The sequence below is a fragment of the Hemitrygon akajei genome, chromosome 19 (genome assembly GCF_048418815.1).
Source record: "Hemitrygon akajei chromosome 19, sHemAka1.3, whole genome shotgun sequence".
In the NCBI taxonomy this organism is placed as follows: domain Eukaryota; kingdom Metazoa; phylum Chordata; class Chondrichthyes; order Myliobatiformes; family Dasyatidae; genus Hemitrygon; species Hemitrygon akajei.
Genome location: NC_133142.1, coordinates 70,829,182 through 70,846,534, shown reverse-complemented (window position 1 = coordinate 70,846,534; position 17,353 = coordinate 70,829,182). Strand labels below are relative to the sequence as shown.

At 43.2% G+C, this 17,353-nt stretch overlaps 1 protein-coding gene across 5 annotated transcripts in view; it reads left to right on the top strand.

The window, feature by feature from the left end:
- The window catches only part of LOC140742052 (uncharacterized), a 194,965-nt gene that overhangs the window by 141,147 nt on the left and 36,465 nt on the right, over positions 1 to 17,353 (top strand). For all 5 annotated transcript variants that reach the window (XR_012102199.1, XM_073072790.1, XM_073072791.1 and 2 more), the window contains one exon: positions 16,543 to 16,673. Coding sequence is in view for 4 of the 5 variants with exons in the window: in XM_073072790.1 (XP_072928891.1) it covers positions 16,543 to 16,673 (131 nt within the window). In the remaining variant the exon portion in view is untranslated. The remainder of the gene's footprint in view (positions 1 to 16,542; positions 16,674 to 17,353) is intronic.

The following is a 17,353-nucleotide window of genomic DNA, read 5'->3' as shown; positions in this document are numbered from 1 at the left end:
TGATGAACCTGGGAATTCCTTGAAAGTGGCATCTTCTATTCTAACCCTCTATTTAGGGTCATAAATAGAGCTTTCAGTATAATGACCTTCCTAAATCAGGGCACTTCAGGAGTTGGGATTTTATAAGTTGTATAAGATGTGGGTGTGGTCAAATTTTGAGCACTATGTGCAGTTCCTGTCACCTACCCATAGGGAAAATATCAATAAGCTTGAAAGAGTTCAGAGAAATTTTACAAGGATGTTGCTGGAAATTGAGCACCTGAGTTATCGGGAAAGATTGAATAGGGTAGGACTTTATTCCCTGGAGCAGAGGAGAATGAGGGGACATCTTATAGAGGTATACAAAACTATGAAGGGTATCAGTAGAATGAATGCATACAGGCTTTTTCTCCTGAGGTTGGATAGGAGTAGAACTGGAGGTCAGAGGTTTATGGTAAAAGGTGAAATACATAAGGAAAAATTGAGGGGCAGTTTCTTCAATCAGATGGTAGAAGAGATAGAAGTGAGGTGATCTGTAACAGTTAAGAGAAGTTTGGATAGGAACATAAATGAGGGAGGATTGGTCCAGGTTCAGATAGGTTAGAAGTGGCACAGAATAGATGAGCCAATAGGCCTGTTTCTGTGCTGTGGTACAATATGTTTGCTGCTGACAGTAATGATTGCATTTCAGCTGATGCCTACAATAATATGAGGCCTGCCAGGAAATGTTTAACATTTGATAGCCACATCTGTGGAGAGGTAATCCTGAGACCGCCAGTGGAGCAGCTAAGTACCAGGATTGATTAAACAAACATGGCAAGTACCCTCTGATTTCCAGCAATTTACACAGCTGAAGTCTCATTCCCTCAGGAAAAGACGTCAGCCAAAAAAACCCAAAAGAAATAATCATTGGAATTGAAGTCTGATCTTTATGCTCTTTCAACTTCATTCTTTTACTACAAAGCAAAGAGCAGACTGAAAAAAATAATGCATAGAGAAAATTCTCACCCATACTCTTCAAAAATAAAAATAGAGAATACTGGTGGAAATAATCAGAAGGTCCGGCAGCATCTATGAAGAGAAACAGAATCAATGTTTCTGGTCAATGACCCTTCATCAGAATTTAACTCAGAATTCCAGCATCTGCGGCTTTTGGCTTTTCAATACATGTCAGAAACTGTCCATTATTAATCAAAGGCTATTTGGTGCAGATGATTATTTGAAAATAGGACCTGCTAAGAGAGACTTGCATTTATACATTCCCAAACCATTTTAAAGTCGTAGCAGTATTGAATTTCATAATCTGGAATGGAGGTGTTGCCAATAAGATGAAGGAAAGAGGGGTAGTGTTGCTGATCTGCTTGTTCCATCCTTGTACGGCATTTTATGTTCTGTATGCATCTTCTCTTTTCTCTGCCTGTGGTCTTCAATCCTTCTCTTTTATTTCCCCACTCAGTCACCACTTTATTAAGTACACCTGTACAACCTCTATTTAGTACAAATATCTAATTGGCCAATCATGTGGCAGCAACTCAGTGCATAAAAGCATGCAGACATAAGCATGCATATGGGCATCACTGAGTAGCAGTGGAAAGAAGGAGTACAGATAAGGGGGGCAAAGGAGCAGTATAGGAGGAAGCTAGAACAAAAGCTGCAGAAAAAAAGCATGAAGGAGGTGTGGGATGGGATGAAGATCATCACCGGATGCGGTGCAAAGCGGGGGGCGAACATAAGTGGAGATGTGGAGAAAGCGAACCAGCTGAACAACTTCTTCAACAGGTTCGACAGCTCAATCTTATCCTCACCGCAGAAATCCACACCAGGCTTACTTCCCTCACAGGAAAATAGCCACTCACAGGAGACCTTGCCCATGCCCAGGATTACGGCTGCACAGGTGGAAGGTCAACTGAGGAAGATCTGTACCAGCAAAGCGGCTGGACCGGATGGAGTTTCCCCACGATTACTGAGGGCCTGTGCGACTGAGCTGGGAGAACCACTACAGCGCATCTTCAACATGAGCCTGGAGCAGAGAAGAGTACCCAGACAATGGAAAACATCCTGTATTGTCCCGGTACCGAAGAAACCACAACCAAAGGAGTTGAATGACTTCAGACCTGTTGCCTTGACGTCGCACTTGATGAAGACCATGGAGCGGCTGATAATACAGAATCTGAGGCCACAAACCAGGCACGCCCAGGATCCTCTTCAGTTTGCGTATAAGGAGAAGGTGGGAGTGGAGGATGCTATCATGTATTTGCTGCACAAATCACTCTCTCACCTAGATGGGGTCAGTTGTGCTGTGAGGATTACATTCCTTGACTTCTCTAGTGCCTTTAACACCATCCAGCCCAAGATCTTAAGGCACAAACTAACGGAGATGGGAGTAGACTCTCACATGGTGGATTGGATAGTGGACTACTTGACAGATAGACCTCAGTATGTACGGTTGGGAGACTGTAGGTCTGACACGGTGGTCAGCAGCACAGGAGCGCCGCAGGGAACCGTACTCTCTCCGGTCCTGTTCACCCTGTACACATCAGACTTCCAATATAACTCAGAGTCCTGCCATGTGCAGAAGTTTGCTGATGACACGGCCATAGTGGGGTGTGTCAGGAATGGACAGGAGGAGGAGTATAGGAAACTGATACAGGACTTTGTGATATGGTGCAACTCAAACTACCTGCGTCTCAATATCACCAAGACCAAGGAGATGGTGGTGGACTTTAGGAGATCTAGGCCTCATATGGAGCCAGTGATCATTAATGGAGAATGTATGGAGCAGGTGAAGACCTACAAGTATCTGGGAGTACAGTTAGACGAGAAGCTAGACTGGACTGCCAACACAGATGCCTTGTGCAGGAAGGCACAGAGTCGACTGTACTTCCTTAGAAGGTTGGCGTCATTCAATGTCTGTAGTGAGATGCTGAAGATGTTCTATAGGTCAGTTGTGGAGAGCACCCTCTTCTTTGTGGTGGCGTGTTGGGGAGGAAGCATTAAGAAGAGGGACGCCTCACGTCTTAATAAGCTGGTAAGGAAGGCGGGCTCTGTTGTGGGCAAAGTACTGGAGAGTTTAACATCGGTAGCTGAGCGAAGGGCACTAAGTAGGCTACGGTCAATTATGGAAAACTCTGAACATCCTCTACATAGCACCATCCAGAGACAGAGAAGCAGTTTCAGCGACAGGTTACTATCGATGCAATGCTCCTCAGACAGGATGAAGAGGTCAATACTCCCCAATGCCATTAGGCTTTACAATTCAACCGCCAGGACTTAAGAACTTTTTAAAAGCTATTATTAATGCTTTTTGAGATAGTGATTTAGATGCATATCATATTTTTTAATGAGTTAAGTATTGTATGTAATTAGTTTTGCTACAACAAGTGTATGGGACATTGGAAAAAAAAAGTTGAATTTCCCCATGGGGATGAATAAAGTATCTATCTATCTATCTATCTATCTATAATTGGGAGCTTAAAATCAGATGACGTACTTGAATTTAAAGGACAGGCAGTAAGGCATAGGTGGTGATGTGGCTCTGTTGGTAAGAGATTGAATTACATCTTTAGAAAGAGGTGACATAGGGTCAGAGAATGTTGAATCTTTCTGGGTGGAGCTAAGAAATGCCAAGGGTAAAAAATATGGGAATCATATATGTTGGCCTCCAAATAGTAGCCAAGATGTGGAGTTGACTTTGCAAAGGGAGCTGGAAAAGTATATAATAAGAGTAATGACACAATTGTAATGGAGTACTTTAATATGCAAGGGGATTGGTAAAATTAGGTTAGTGTCGGATCACAAGAGAGGGAAATTGTTGAATGCCTACAAGATGGCTTTTTAGAGCAGCTTGTGCTCGAGCCTACTCGGGGGGGGGGGGGGGGGGGGAAGCTATTTTAGATTGGGTGTTGGATTAGGCACAGTATAGATACATCCCACCGAAGAAGTTGTTCTCAAATGCCAGGGGTAGGCAAGTGTGGCTGACAAAGGAAGTTAAGGACTGCAGAAAGACCAAGGAAGGGGCATATAAGGCAACAAAAGTGAGTGGGAAGTTGGATTATTGGGAAGCTCTTAAAATCTAACAAAAGGCAGCTAAAAAGCTATTAAAAAAAAGGAAAAGATGAAATATGAGGACAGACTAGCTAATAATAAAGCAGGATACCAAAAGTTTTTTCAGTTATATAAAGAGTAAAAGAGAGGTGAGAGTTGACATTAGACCACTGGAAAATGATGCTGGTGAGGTAGTAATAGGGGACAAAGAAATGGCAGATGAACTCAATAGGTACTTTGCATCTGTCTTCACTGTGGAAGACACTAGCAGTGTGCCAAAGATCTGTGAGTGTCAGGAAGCAGGAGTGAGTGCCATTGCCATTACAAAGGAAAAAGTTTTAGGCAAGTTCAAAGGTCTTAAGGTGGGCCAGATGGGCCACATCCCAGAGTCCTGAGAGAGGTTGCTGAAGAAATAACGGATCCATTGGTCAAGATCTTTCATGCATCACTTGATTCTGGCATGGTCCCGCAGGGCTGGAAGATTGCAAATGTCACTCCACTCTTTAGAAGGGAGGAAGGCAAAAGAAAGGAAATTATAGGCCAGTTAGATAGATAGATAGATAGATAGATAGATACTTTATTCATCCCCATGGGGAAATTCAACTTTTTTTCCAATGTCCCATACACTTGTTGTAGCAAAACTAATTACATACAATACTTAACTCAGTAACAAAAAAAATATGATATGCATCTAAATCACTATCTCAAAAAGCATTAATAATAGCTTTTAAAAAGTTCTTAAGTCCTGGCGGTTGAATTGTAAAGCCTAATGGCATTGGGGAGAATTGACCTCTTCATCCTGTCTGAGGAGCATTGCATCGATAGTAACCTGTCGCTGAAACTGCTTCTCTGTCTCTGGATGGTGCTATGTAGAGGATGTTCAGAGTTTTCCATAATTGACCGTAGCCTACTCAGCGCCCTTCGCTCAGCTACCGATGTTAAACTCTCCAGTACTTTGCCCACGACAGAGCCCGCCTTCCTTACCAGCTTATTAAGACGTGAGGCGTCCCTCTTCTTAATGCTTCCTCCCCAACACGCCACCACAAAGAAGAGGGCGCTCTCCACAACTGACCTATAGAACATCTTCAGCATCTCACTACAGACATTGAATGACGCCAACCTTCTAAGGAAGTACAGTCGACTCTGTGCCTTCCTGCACAAGGCATCTGTGTTGGCAGTCCAGTTTAGCTTCTCATCTAACTGTACTCCCAGATACTTGTAGGTCTTCACCTGCTCCACACATTCTCCATTAATGATCACTGGCTCCATATGAGGCCTAGATCTCCTAAAGTCCACCACCATCTCCTTGGTCTTGGTTATATTGAGACGCAGGTAGTTTGAGTTGCACCATATCACAAAGTCCTGTATCAGTTTCCTATACTCCTCCTCCTGTCCATTCCTGACACACCCCACTATGGCCGTGTCATCAGCGAACTTCTGCACATGGCTGGGAAAGTGTTGAGTCCATTATTAAGGATGAGGTTTCAGGTACTTGAAGCCTAATGATAAAAGAAATCAAAGTCAGCGTGGTTTCTGTAAAGGGAAATCTTGCCTGAAAAATCTGTTATGAGTTCTTCAAGGAACTAACAAGCAGGGTGGACAAAGGAGAGGCAGTGGATGTCATTTATTTTATTTTCAGAAGGCATTTGATAAGGTGCCACACATGAGGCTGCTTAAATTCTATGGAGTTAAGGCAAGATACTGGCATGGATAGCAGATTGGCTGACAGGCAGGAGGCAGCGAGTGGGAATAAAAGGGGTACTTTCTTGTGGGCTGCCGGTGGCTAGTGGTGTTCCTCAAGGGTCACCACTAATGGTATTGGGACCACTACATTTCACATTGTTAGTCAATGATTTGGATAACGGAAATGATGGATTTGTGACAAGTTTGCGGATGATACGAAGATAGGTGGAGGGGTAGGTAGTGCTGAGAAAGCAATGCAATTGCAGCGGGACTTAGTCAAATGGGCAAAAAAGTGGCAGATGGAATACAGTGTTGGGAAATGTATGATAATGCATTTTGGTAAAAGGAACAATAGGGCAGACTATTATCTAAATGGGGAGAAAATTCAAACATCAGAGGTGCAGAGGAACTTCTGCATGGCTCCCAGAAGGTTAATTTACAGGTTGAGTCTTGTAAAGAAGGCAAATGCAATGTTGGCATCTATTTGAGGGGAATAGAATATAAAAGTAAGGAGATAAAGGCTCAGCATTATAAGATACTACTCAACTGCACTGTAGTGTAGGCCTCTGTTAGTCTCAGCGCAAGCCTGGGCAAGGTTTTTTTTTTAATGGAAGACCAGCAGTTGCCCAAGCTGCAAGTCTCCCCTCTCCACGCCACCGATGTAGTCCAAGGGAAGGGCACTAGGACCCAAGCAGCTTAGCACCGGTGTTGTCACACAGCAATATGTGGTTAAGTGCCTTGCTCAAGGACGCACACGCAGCCTCAGCCAAGGCTCAAACTAGCGACCTTCAGATCACTAGACAAATGCCTTAACCACTTGGCCACGCGTCAACCGCACAAGGTGTACCATCAACAGTTTTGGGCCCCATGCCTCAGAAAGAATGTGCTGTCATTGGAGAGGGGCCAGAGGAGATTCACAAGGATGATTCCAGGAATGAAGAGGTTAACATATGAGGAATGTTTGGCAACTTTAGGCTTGTACTCGCTGGAATTTTGAAGAATGCATGGGGATCTCATTGAAAGCTACTGGATGTTGAAAGGACTGGATAGGGTGGAGGGGGAAAGAGTATTTCCTATGTTAGGGGTATCCAGAACTGGAGGGCACAACCTCAAAATTGAGGGATGACTTTTCAGAGCAGACATAAGGAGGAATTATTTTAGTCAGAGAGTAGTGGTTCTGTGGAGGTGCAGTCCATGGGTATATTTAAGACAGAAGTTGATCGTTTCCTGATCGGTCAGGGCATCAAAGGATATGACGATAAGGCAAGTGTATGGGGTTGAGTGGAATGCGGGATTAGTCACGATGGAATGACAGACTCAGTTGGCCGAATGGCCTAATTCTGCTCCTATGTCTGATGATCTTGTGGTCTTGTAAGACCATAAGGTATAGGAACAAATTAAGCCATTCAGCCCAACAAGTCTGCTCAGCCATTTCATCATGTCTGACCCATTATTCCCCTCAGCCCCAAACACCTGCCTTCTCCCTGTATTCCATTCATGCCATGACTAATCAATAGCCTATCAACCTCTGCCTTAAATATTCATAAAGACTTTATCTCTACAACTGCCTGTGTCAATGAATTCCACAGATTCACTATTCTCTGGCTAAAGAATTTCCTCCTCATCTCCATTCTAAAAGGACGTGCCTCTGTTCTCTGGTTGTGTCCACTGGTCCTAGAATCTCCCACCACAGGAAACATTCTTTCCATATCCACTCTACCAAGACCATTCGATGAGTCACCCCTCATCCTTCTGAATTCTAGTGAATACAGAACCAGCAAACAATCTTCATATGACAAGCCATTTTTGTGTAGCTCCTGTGAATTCTCTCCAATGTCGGCACATCCTTTCTAAGATAAGTGGTTCAAAACTGCTCATAATACTCCAAGTAAGGCCCACCAATGCCTTATAAAGTCTCAGCATTATGTCCTTGCTTTTGTATTCTAGTACTCGTGAAATGAATACTAACATTTCATTTGCCTTCCTCACCATCGACTCAACCTGCAAATTAACTTTTAGGGAATCATGCACAAGAACTCCCAAGTCCCTTTGTGTTTAATACTTTTGAATTTTCTCTCCATTTAGAAAATAGTCTATCCTTTTATTTCTTCTTCAAAAGTACATGACCATACACTTCTTGGCACTGTATTTCATCTGCAGCTTCTTTGCCCATTTTTCTAATCTCTCTAAGTCCTTCTATAGCCTCTCTATTTCCTCAAAACTTCCTGCCCCTTCACCTATCTTTGCAACAAAACCATCAATCCCATCATCCAAGTCAATGACATATAATGTAAAAATAATTGGTCTCAACACAGACCCCTTTGGAACACCACTAGTCACTGGCAGCCAACCAGACAAGGTTTCCTTTATTCCTACTCTTTGCTTCCTGCAAATCAGCCACTGCTTTATCCATGCTAGTATCTTTCCTAAATTACCATGGGCTTTTATTAAGCAGCCTCATATATGGCACCTTGTCAAAGGCCTCTGAAAATCCAAGTACACAACATCAACTGATTGCCTTTTGTCTATCCTGCTTGTTATTTCCTCAAAGAATTCCAACAGATTTGTCAGGCAAGATTTTGCCTTGAGCAAACCATGCTGAATATGGCCTATTTTATCATGCGGCTCCAAATATCCTGAAACCACATGCTTAACAATCAATTCCAACATCTTCCCAACAACCACTGAGGTCAGACTAACTGGCCTATAATTTCCTTTCTTCTGCCTCAGGCATTGGCAATTTTCCAGTCTTCGGGAACCATTCCAGAAACTAGTGATTCTTGAAAGATCATTTCTATTGCCTCTTCTTTCAGAACCCTAGGGTGTACACCATCTGGTCCTGGAGACCTATCTACCTTCAGACCTTTCAGTTTCCCAAGAACCTTCTCCCCAGTAATGGCAACTTCACACACTTCTAACCCTTGACACTTTGGAACCATACTGAGTTTTCCTCAGTAAAGATTGATGCAAAATACTTATTCAGATCATCCACCGTTTCCTTGTCCCCCATTACTACCTCTCCAGCATCATTTTCTAGTGGTCCAACATTCACTCTCTCCTCTCTTTTTACACTTTATATATCTGAGGAAATTTTTGGTATCATATTTAATATTATTGGCTAGTTTACTTTTGTGTTTTATCTTTTCCTCCTTAATGACTTCTTTAGTTGCCTTCTGTTGGTTTTTAAAAGCTTCCCAATCCTCTAACTTTCCACTAAATTTTAGTCTTTAATTATATGCCCTCTTTTTGGCTTTTCTGTTGGCCTTGACTTCTCTTGTTAGTCACCTCGGCTTCAGAATACCTTTTCCTCTTTGGGATGTAGACATCCTGTGCCATCTGAATTACTTCCAGAAATGCCAGCCACTACTGCTCCACAGTCATCCCTACCACCATCCTTTTCCAATCGATTCTGACCAACTCCTCTCTCAGTCATGCCTCTGTAATTCCCTTTACTCCACTGTAATACTGACACAGCTGACTTTAGCTTCTCCTTCACAAATTTCAGGGTGAACTCAATCATATTATCATCATTCGTCTGTAAGGGTTCATTTGCCTTAAGCTCTCTCATCAATACAGGTTCATTGCACAACACCCAATCCAGAATAGTTGATCCCCCAGTGGGCTCAACCACGAGCGCTCTAAAAAGCCATCTCATAGGCACTCTAGAAATACCCCTCTTGCGATCTGGAACCAAACTGATTTTCCCAATCTACCTGCATATTTAAATCTCCAATGACTATTGTGACATGTCTCTTTTGGCATGTATTTCCTATCTCCTGTTGTAATTTTAGATCACATTCTTACTACTTACATGGTCAAGTGGTTCAGTTGTTGTTACGACCAAACATCAGAATAGGGAAGAACGTGAGCTATGTAACTTTGACCATGGGATAATTGTTGGTGCCAGACTGGGTAGTTTGAGTATCTCAGAAACTGCTGATCTCCTGAATAGTGTGAAAAACAAAAATATATTCAGTGAGTGGCAGTGGGTGAAAATGCCTTGTTAATGAGAGAGGTCAGGGGAAACTGGTTCAAGCTGACAGGAAGGCGATAGTAAACAAATAACCTCGCGTTACAGCAATGGTGTGCAGAAAAGCAACATGTCAAACCTTGAGGTGGATGGGCCACAACAGCAGAAGCCAGATAATGAAGCCCTATAGCATATATGTCAATCTCAAGGCTCGCGGGCCAAATCCGGCCCGCGGTGGAATTATCTTTGGCCCGCGAGATAATATCTAATTACTATTAAAGCTGGCCCCAGTAATCGAAGCGCCTATGGCGTATGATATGGCTAATGCTGAGTTTATTCAGGTACCAGGTTTTCAGGGTTTTTAGCGTTTATTCGGCAGTCTTGCTCGGCAGTCTTCTTCATAAGAAACGGAATTTGTAAAATGAAACACTTTGTAGTTATAGCAGAGACTGAGACACATGAGAGCAGGCTGAAAAAACGGAGGCAACGAAAGCTGTGTTCGCACGCGTCCGACTGATCCGACCCGCATGAAGCTGCATTTTGCTCAATCCGGCCCGTGACCTAAAATGAGTTTACACCCCTGCCCTATAGGGAAAACAAGGGAACTTTTGCTTTGCTCACAGAGTGATGAGAATGTGGAATTGATTACCATGGGAGGTGGCTGAAAGAAATAGAGTAGATGTATTTGAGAGGTTGAACATTTAATGCTGTCACAAAATAAGCAGTGGCCATCAGCATTCTTGATCTGTTGTAGTCTTTAAAAGATGCTCTCTCAGTCTGTAAGGTGGGGAGTTCTAAGTAACAGTGCATTTCCTCTCCAACACAGCCCTACCTCTGAGCACATTTACACAGAGTGCTGATGCAGGAAAGCAGCATCCATCAGTGGCCCCCACCATCCAGTCCATGCTCACCTCTTGTGCTGCCAATAGACAGGAGGTGCAGGAGCCCTAGGTCCCATACTGTCAGGCCATTCTCCTCTGATGTCTCTCATTAACAAAGCATTTTTGCCCACAGAATTGCCACTCACTGAATTTTAAAAAAATAATTCTACCATTCTCTGTGAACTCTAGAAACTGTTGTGTGTGAAAATCCAAGGAGATCAGCAGTTTCTGAGATACTCAAATGACTCCATCCGGCACCAACAATCAAGGTCAAAGTCACTTAGATCACAATTGTTCCCCATTCTGATGTCTGATCTGAACAACAACGGAACCCCTTGACCATGTCTGCGTGTTTTTGTGCATTGAGTTGTTGCCACGTGATTGCATACTTTGATGGTAAATTTACTTTGAACTTTAAAAAAATTACAATAGTCCTCCTGTTCATTTCCACGTTGTGATCTAATTATTCTGTGTATTCCAGTCAGTTCCTTTTGCCACTTGTATTTGCATTTCGGAACACTCTATACAGGGTTCTTCATTCTGTGCAACTGCTGATTTGTTCACCATTTTGATCTTTGTTACTCTCTCGTTTGTGTTTTATATCTATTCTCTGTATTTTACTTATCAGGTTCTCCTTTCTTTTTTATGGTGGTTTTCCTCTACTCGCTGTTGATTTCCCCATGACTGCTTTCAACAGTACTCCCTCGCCTGCCTTTCTTTCTGTTACAATTTCTCAGCTATCCCTCCTTGTTTTGTGGCAGCACCAGGTATTTATCCCCTGTAATTGGTTCTGGGTGTGTGTGTTTCTGTTTTTCGCTGTGTGTCTAACTGTTTTCTGCTGTTCTCTCTGGGTTGCCTCTGTTTATTGAAATTTCAGTCTCCAGAGCAGCGGCCAGTCACGTGCCACAACACAGGCTGCTGGCCATGCCGGATCTAGGCTCCAGTAAGTAGCAAACTTCCCCAAACTCTGCAAAAGTGCGCATAAGTCAATATCAGGTGCGTGTAACACTTTTATTATTTTATATCTTCATCGCCTTTGGAGAACGGAATAGCAACAAGTGGAATTTACTCCTTGGATTTCAAATCCCTCGCTACATCTGAGGTTCAACCATTCTTCCCCTACCCGGCGAAGGCAGGATCGGTTCAGTTATATTTATATCAAGCATTGGGACTTGTGTTGCTTGTGGGTTTGGGAAATTCGAGAAAGAAATAGACGATATGAAAAGAACAAAATCTGGGGTGGGGAGGGGCTTTTAGTAATCGCGCCTTTTTTGTTAGTACACGTTTTGAATATTGCTTTAAGCACGTTTGGCTTTCCAATTTCTGGCAGATAACGTTAACAAGGAGATTTTGTGTACTCAGCCACCCACAGCTTGGGGGACAACAGATCAGTTCTCGTCAGTCATTCTACAACCACTGTTTATATTATTTTCCCAGCGCCGGCGGATGAGATTGGTTCTGCTGAAACTATTTGCACTTCGCGCTGTCTCTTTACTTTTCACACCATCAGCTCTCACGTCTCAACACCATCAAATTTTATGACAATCCTGTCTATCCTCTGCCCTGTCATAGAACTGCCTTGTTCCTTGACAGCTTTCCCTTGCCCTTTCTAATTCCCTGTCCATCTCCCTCCCGCACATCTCTGCTCGCCCTCATCATGTGGTGAAAACTGCCCAGCGGGTGGGTTATCGGCACCCAATTGCCCGCAATTGAGAACATCTACCATAAACGCTGCCTGGGCAGGGCGAAAAGCATTATCAAGGATGCATCTCACCGTAACCATGGACTTTTTACTCTCCTCCCATCCGGTAGGCGCTACAGGAGCCTCCGCTCCCGCCCCAGCAGGCACAGGAAGAGCTTCTTCCCTGAGTCTGTGACCCTGCTGAACCTCACATCACAGCGCTAAGCAGTATTGCACCCATATTGTACTGTCTCAGTACTTTTATATTTGTGTGCTGTAGCACTTACTTTTGATTCGCAGTTATTTTGTAAATAACACTATTCTTTGCATTTCTGGTTAGATGCTAACTGCATTTCATTGGCTTTGTATCTGTACTCGGCACGATGACAGAAGAGTCTAAATCTAATCTAATCTCTCTACCACTCTCCCTCTCCCAACCCAGAAGCTCACCACTCTCTGTATTCCCTTGTTTCTTCTTCAGCTCATCTCCCCAAAACATTTGTAATATTTTTTCCAAACTGTTGAATAGAATATTTTAAGTGCATTGGAGGGAGTGGACAGTCCTTGGTGGAGCATCTCCTGAAAGAGCACCTCTCGTGTGCTGAACTCTTTAAGCACATCTACACGGAGGCTATCACGGGAAAGCAGCATCTGTCATCAGGGACCCCCACCATCCAGGCCCTGCTTTTCCTACCCTCCCAGCAATCCCCCGATTTAATCCCAGCCTAACCACGGGATAATGCACAACCACCAAATAACCTAGCAACCGGTACATCTTTGGGCTGTGGGAGGAAACCCACGTGATCGTGGGATGCATTTACAAACTCCTTATAGGCAGCGGCAGGAACTGAACCCGGGTTGCTGGCACCACAAAGAGTTGTGCTAACCACGATCATAAAGTTCAAGTTTAATTTTCATTCAACCATACATTTTATTTCTTTTTGTATTTTCATAGTTTGTTGTCTTTTGGGAATTGGATGTTTGTCTGTTCTGTTGGGTGCCGTCTTTCATTGATATATTATGTTTCTTGTATTTACTGTGAATGCCCGCAAGAAAATGAATCTCAGGGTTGTATATAGTGACATATATGTACTTCATTATAATTTTATTTTAACTTGACTTTGGACTTTGAAGTATCAGAATAATTGTCCCTCTCTCTCCTTCACAGTGCTGGTGCCTCTGAACTTGGAACATCTAAACCCAAATGCCCATCCCCCTTTAGCTCCTCCTGTCTCTGGGCCTGGTCAGAAAGATGGTGGCGCTGGGTGGAATCTCATTGAAACATATCACATACTGATAACCTTGGAGAGAGTGGATGAAAAGAGAATGTTCCCATTAATAGGAGAGTCTAGGATCCAAGGTCACAGCCTCAGAATGAAGGGATGTCCCTTGAAAGCAAATAAAGAGGAAATTTCTTCAGCCTGAGGGTGGTGAATTTATCAAATTCTTTGCCACTGAGGGCTGAGGAGGACAAGTGATTGAGTGCATTTAGGAAGGGATTGATATGTTTTTGGTTGGTAAAGGGGTTAAGTATTGCAGCTAAAAGGAGGGAGACTGATAATAAAAATATCAGCCATGATTGAATGGTAGCACAGACTCGATGGGCTGAATGGCCTAATTCTGGGGGGTTTTTTGTTTTATGGTTTCACCAGTATAGAAGAGATACAATCAACATCAAAACCACCTGATTATTAAACTCACTGGGAAAAAAATTGTTTCCACTTCCCTGTCTCAGTCTCTTCACTCGCACTCTCTCTCTCTCTCTCTCTTGCTCTCTTCCTCTCTCACTCTCCCTCTCTCATATCCTGCTGTGGAATATTATGTTCCCACTTGTTACCTTCCATTGTGACAGTGTTGTTGTTTTTGCAACTCAAAATGTTCACAAAACACAAACATGTTTAAAGGTTATTTGTTTTTTTATCTTTGAAAGATTCAGTTTTGTTTTGAAATTTTACCTATATCCATCCCCTTGTTAAATGGCTAAACAAAAGAAGGGTGTTCTGCACCAAAGAATCCTTAAATTTTTGTCGCTAATTCTGAACAGTACCAATAACACAGTTTCCAAGTATACACAGAGTTGCTGTTGGTGCTGTACAACATAGTGAAACATTGACAGTCCCTCAATGCCAGAACTATCAGTCCTCCAATATAACTGAGGCAGTCCATTTATTAATGCTGCTACTGTTGGAATACTCTTGCAGGCTTAAGAAAACCTTCTCTCTAGTTACCAGTAACAGTTCTGTTGTTATGAATCCCTTATTAAATTAACCAGCCTAGGGAGTCTGCAATGGCTGTTGTGTGGGAGAAAGAGTGGTGGAATAAAGACATGCCTGACCCTAACCAGTACTGTACACCCAGATGGTTATGGGTTTTCCAATAATATTCCTCATATGTAACAGATAAGAAAATGAAACATTATACATTCAGTAGCCACTTTATTAAGGACATCTGTACAGCTGCTCATTAATGCATATATATAATCAGCCAATCACGTGACTACAAATCGTTGCATAAAAGCATGCAGACATGGTCAAGAGGTTCAGTTGTTGTTCAGACCAAACATCGGAATGGGGAAGAAACTTTGACCGTGTTGGTGCCAGTTCTGAGTATCTCAGACATTGCTGATCTCCTGGGATTTTCACACACAACAGTCTCTAGACTAGAGTTTACAGAAAATGGTGCAAAAAAACAACAAAAACATCCAGTGAGTTGCAGTTTTGTAGGTGAAAACACTTTATTAGTAAGAGAGGTCTGAGGAGAATGGCCAAAATGGTTCAAGCTGTCAGGAAGGTGACAGTAACTCAACAACGCATTACAACAGTGGAGTGCAGAAGAGCAGCTCAGAATGCTCAGTACACTGAACCATGGTTTACAGACGCAGAAGACCCCTATACCTGGTAAAGTGCCTTTGAGTGTATATTAACAGATTAACCAAGGCAGGAAAACCTGATGAACTGATGTGGTATTTTGACTATTTCATTAGCAAGTTTAATAACTGTATAGAAATAGGAAACAAGACAATACGAGCAGGGATAGGTCATGTGACCCCTCAAGCTTGCCTCGATATTCTGTATGATCATGGCTGGTCTTCCGCAGGTCCTAGCATCTTTTCTGTGCCTGTTCCCCATTGCTCTCAATTCCCTGATCTTTGAAAATAAATTCTACACATCCTCTTTAAATATCCACGGTGATCTAGCCTCCGAAACCCTCGGGAGAAAATTTCAAACATGTACCACTCTCCATGAGAAATTCCAAAGCACCTCAGTTTCTTAATGATTCCCGTAGGGTGGTCTGTATGTGGAATGAACTGCCAGAGGAAGTGGTTAAGGTAGGTACATTAATGACTTTTTAAAGACGCTTGGAGAGGTACGTGGATTGGAAAGGTTAAATGGGAACTAGGCCAAATGGAAAAAGCTTAGAGGGGAATCTAAATCACAAACAAAAGAAAATCTGCAGATATTGGAAATCCAAGCAACACACACAAAATGCTGGGGGAGCTCAGCAGGCCAGGCAGAATCTATGGAAAAGAGTGCAGTCGACATTTCAGCTGAGACCCTTCAGCAGGAAGAAGCCATTCCTGAAATGTTGAGTGTCTGCCTTCTGGCTCCTGAACCTTCTCCCTGATGGTAGCAGTGAGAAGAGGGTATGACCTGGGTGATGGGTGTCCTTAATGTTGGATGCCAGCGTTTTGAAGCATCTCCTTTTGAAGGTATCCTGAATGCTGGGAAGTTGGTTCCTATGATGGAGCTGACTGAATTTCCAACTTCCTGCATTATTTTCCAGATCCATGCAATGAGCAATTCCTAATGGAATTATATTCTTTAAGCAGATTACAAGGCGTATTTCTGTTCATTAGCTGGATATCTGACCTCCACAGGAGTTAAGCTATAGTAAAAGAGTCCATCTACGGGCTGGGATGGGAAACAACCAATCACAATGATGTCTCAGTGGGCTGCTGGTGTGTCTACTACCAATTATAAGACCATAACACATAGGAGCAGAACTAGTCCATTCAGCCCATCGAGTCTGCTCCAACATTCCATCATGGCTGATCCCAGATCCCACTCAACCCCATACACCTGCCTTCTTGTCATATCCTTTGATGTCCTGACCAATCAGGAAACCATCAACTTCCACTTTAAATATACCCACAGACTTGACCTCCAGCACAGTCTGAGGCAGAGCATTCCACAGATTCTGGCTTAAAAAATCCCTCCTTTCCTCTGTTCTAAAAGGTTGCCCCTCAATTTTGAGGCAGTGCCCTATTTCTGCTTATTGATTTGACACTCGCCTTTCTCCCATAGAGCGGATGTCGTTGCCATGCACACCCCTGGGTGCCAGTGGAAAAATCAATGGTGCACAGAGAAGCTTCACTGCGACACCTTTATTCCTTCCAAAAGTGAGCCAGGCGTCCATCCCACTCTCCGTCAATCAGGTAAGCATCTTATGAACTGCCTAAAATGTTAAGAAGGCAATTACAACTTTGTGGATTTGTTCATTTTACAGCTGAGCATTGGCTATGGTAATTGCCTAGTTGTAATAGCCCAGCAGTGATGAAAGGTCTCGGCCTCAAACATCAGCTGTTTATCCCTCTCCACTTGTTCAGTTCCTCCAGCAGCTTGTGTCTGTTACCCAGTTCCTATTGTTGCACTTTGTACTACTTTAAAATTTTCATTTGATTTAGTTCCTACGTTAATTAATGGATAATTCTGGCAAACCATTTCTCTTGGATTTCTCTGGTTATTTCTTCAGCAGTTTGAACAAGCGTGTGGAGATCGGCCAGTGAGAACAGCGGGTAGAGTTTAAAAAGAAGACAGACTTACAGAGTATGTGTCGGAGGAGTGGGCGACGGAGTAGTGGGAGACAGAGTAGGTAGGCTAGGCTTTGGATCAATGGGGCTCAGGCAGTGGGGGATCAAGGCCAGGTAGGCTATCTGTTTAAAATAAAGACAGAAAGTATGTGTGTGAGGCCGGTTTTCCGTGCTCAGTGTCAGATGTGGGAGGTCCTGGAGACTCCTGGCTTCCCGGACGACCACAGCAGCACCAGGTGCGTCGAGCTGCAGCTCCTTAGGGACCGAGTTAGGGAACGGGAGATACAGCTCGATGACCTTTGTCT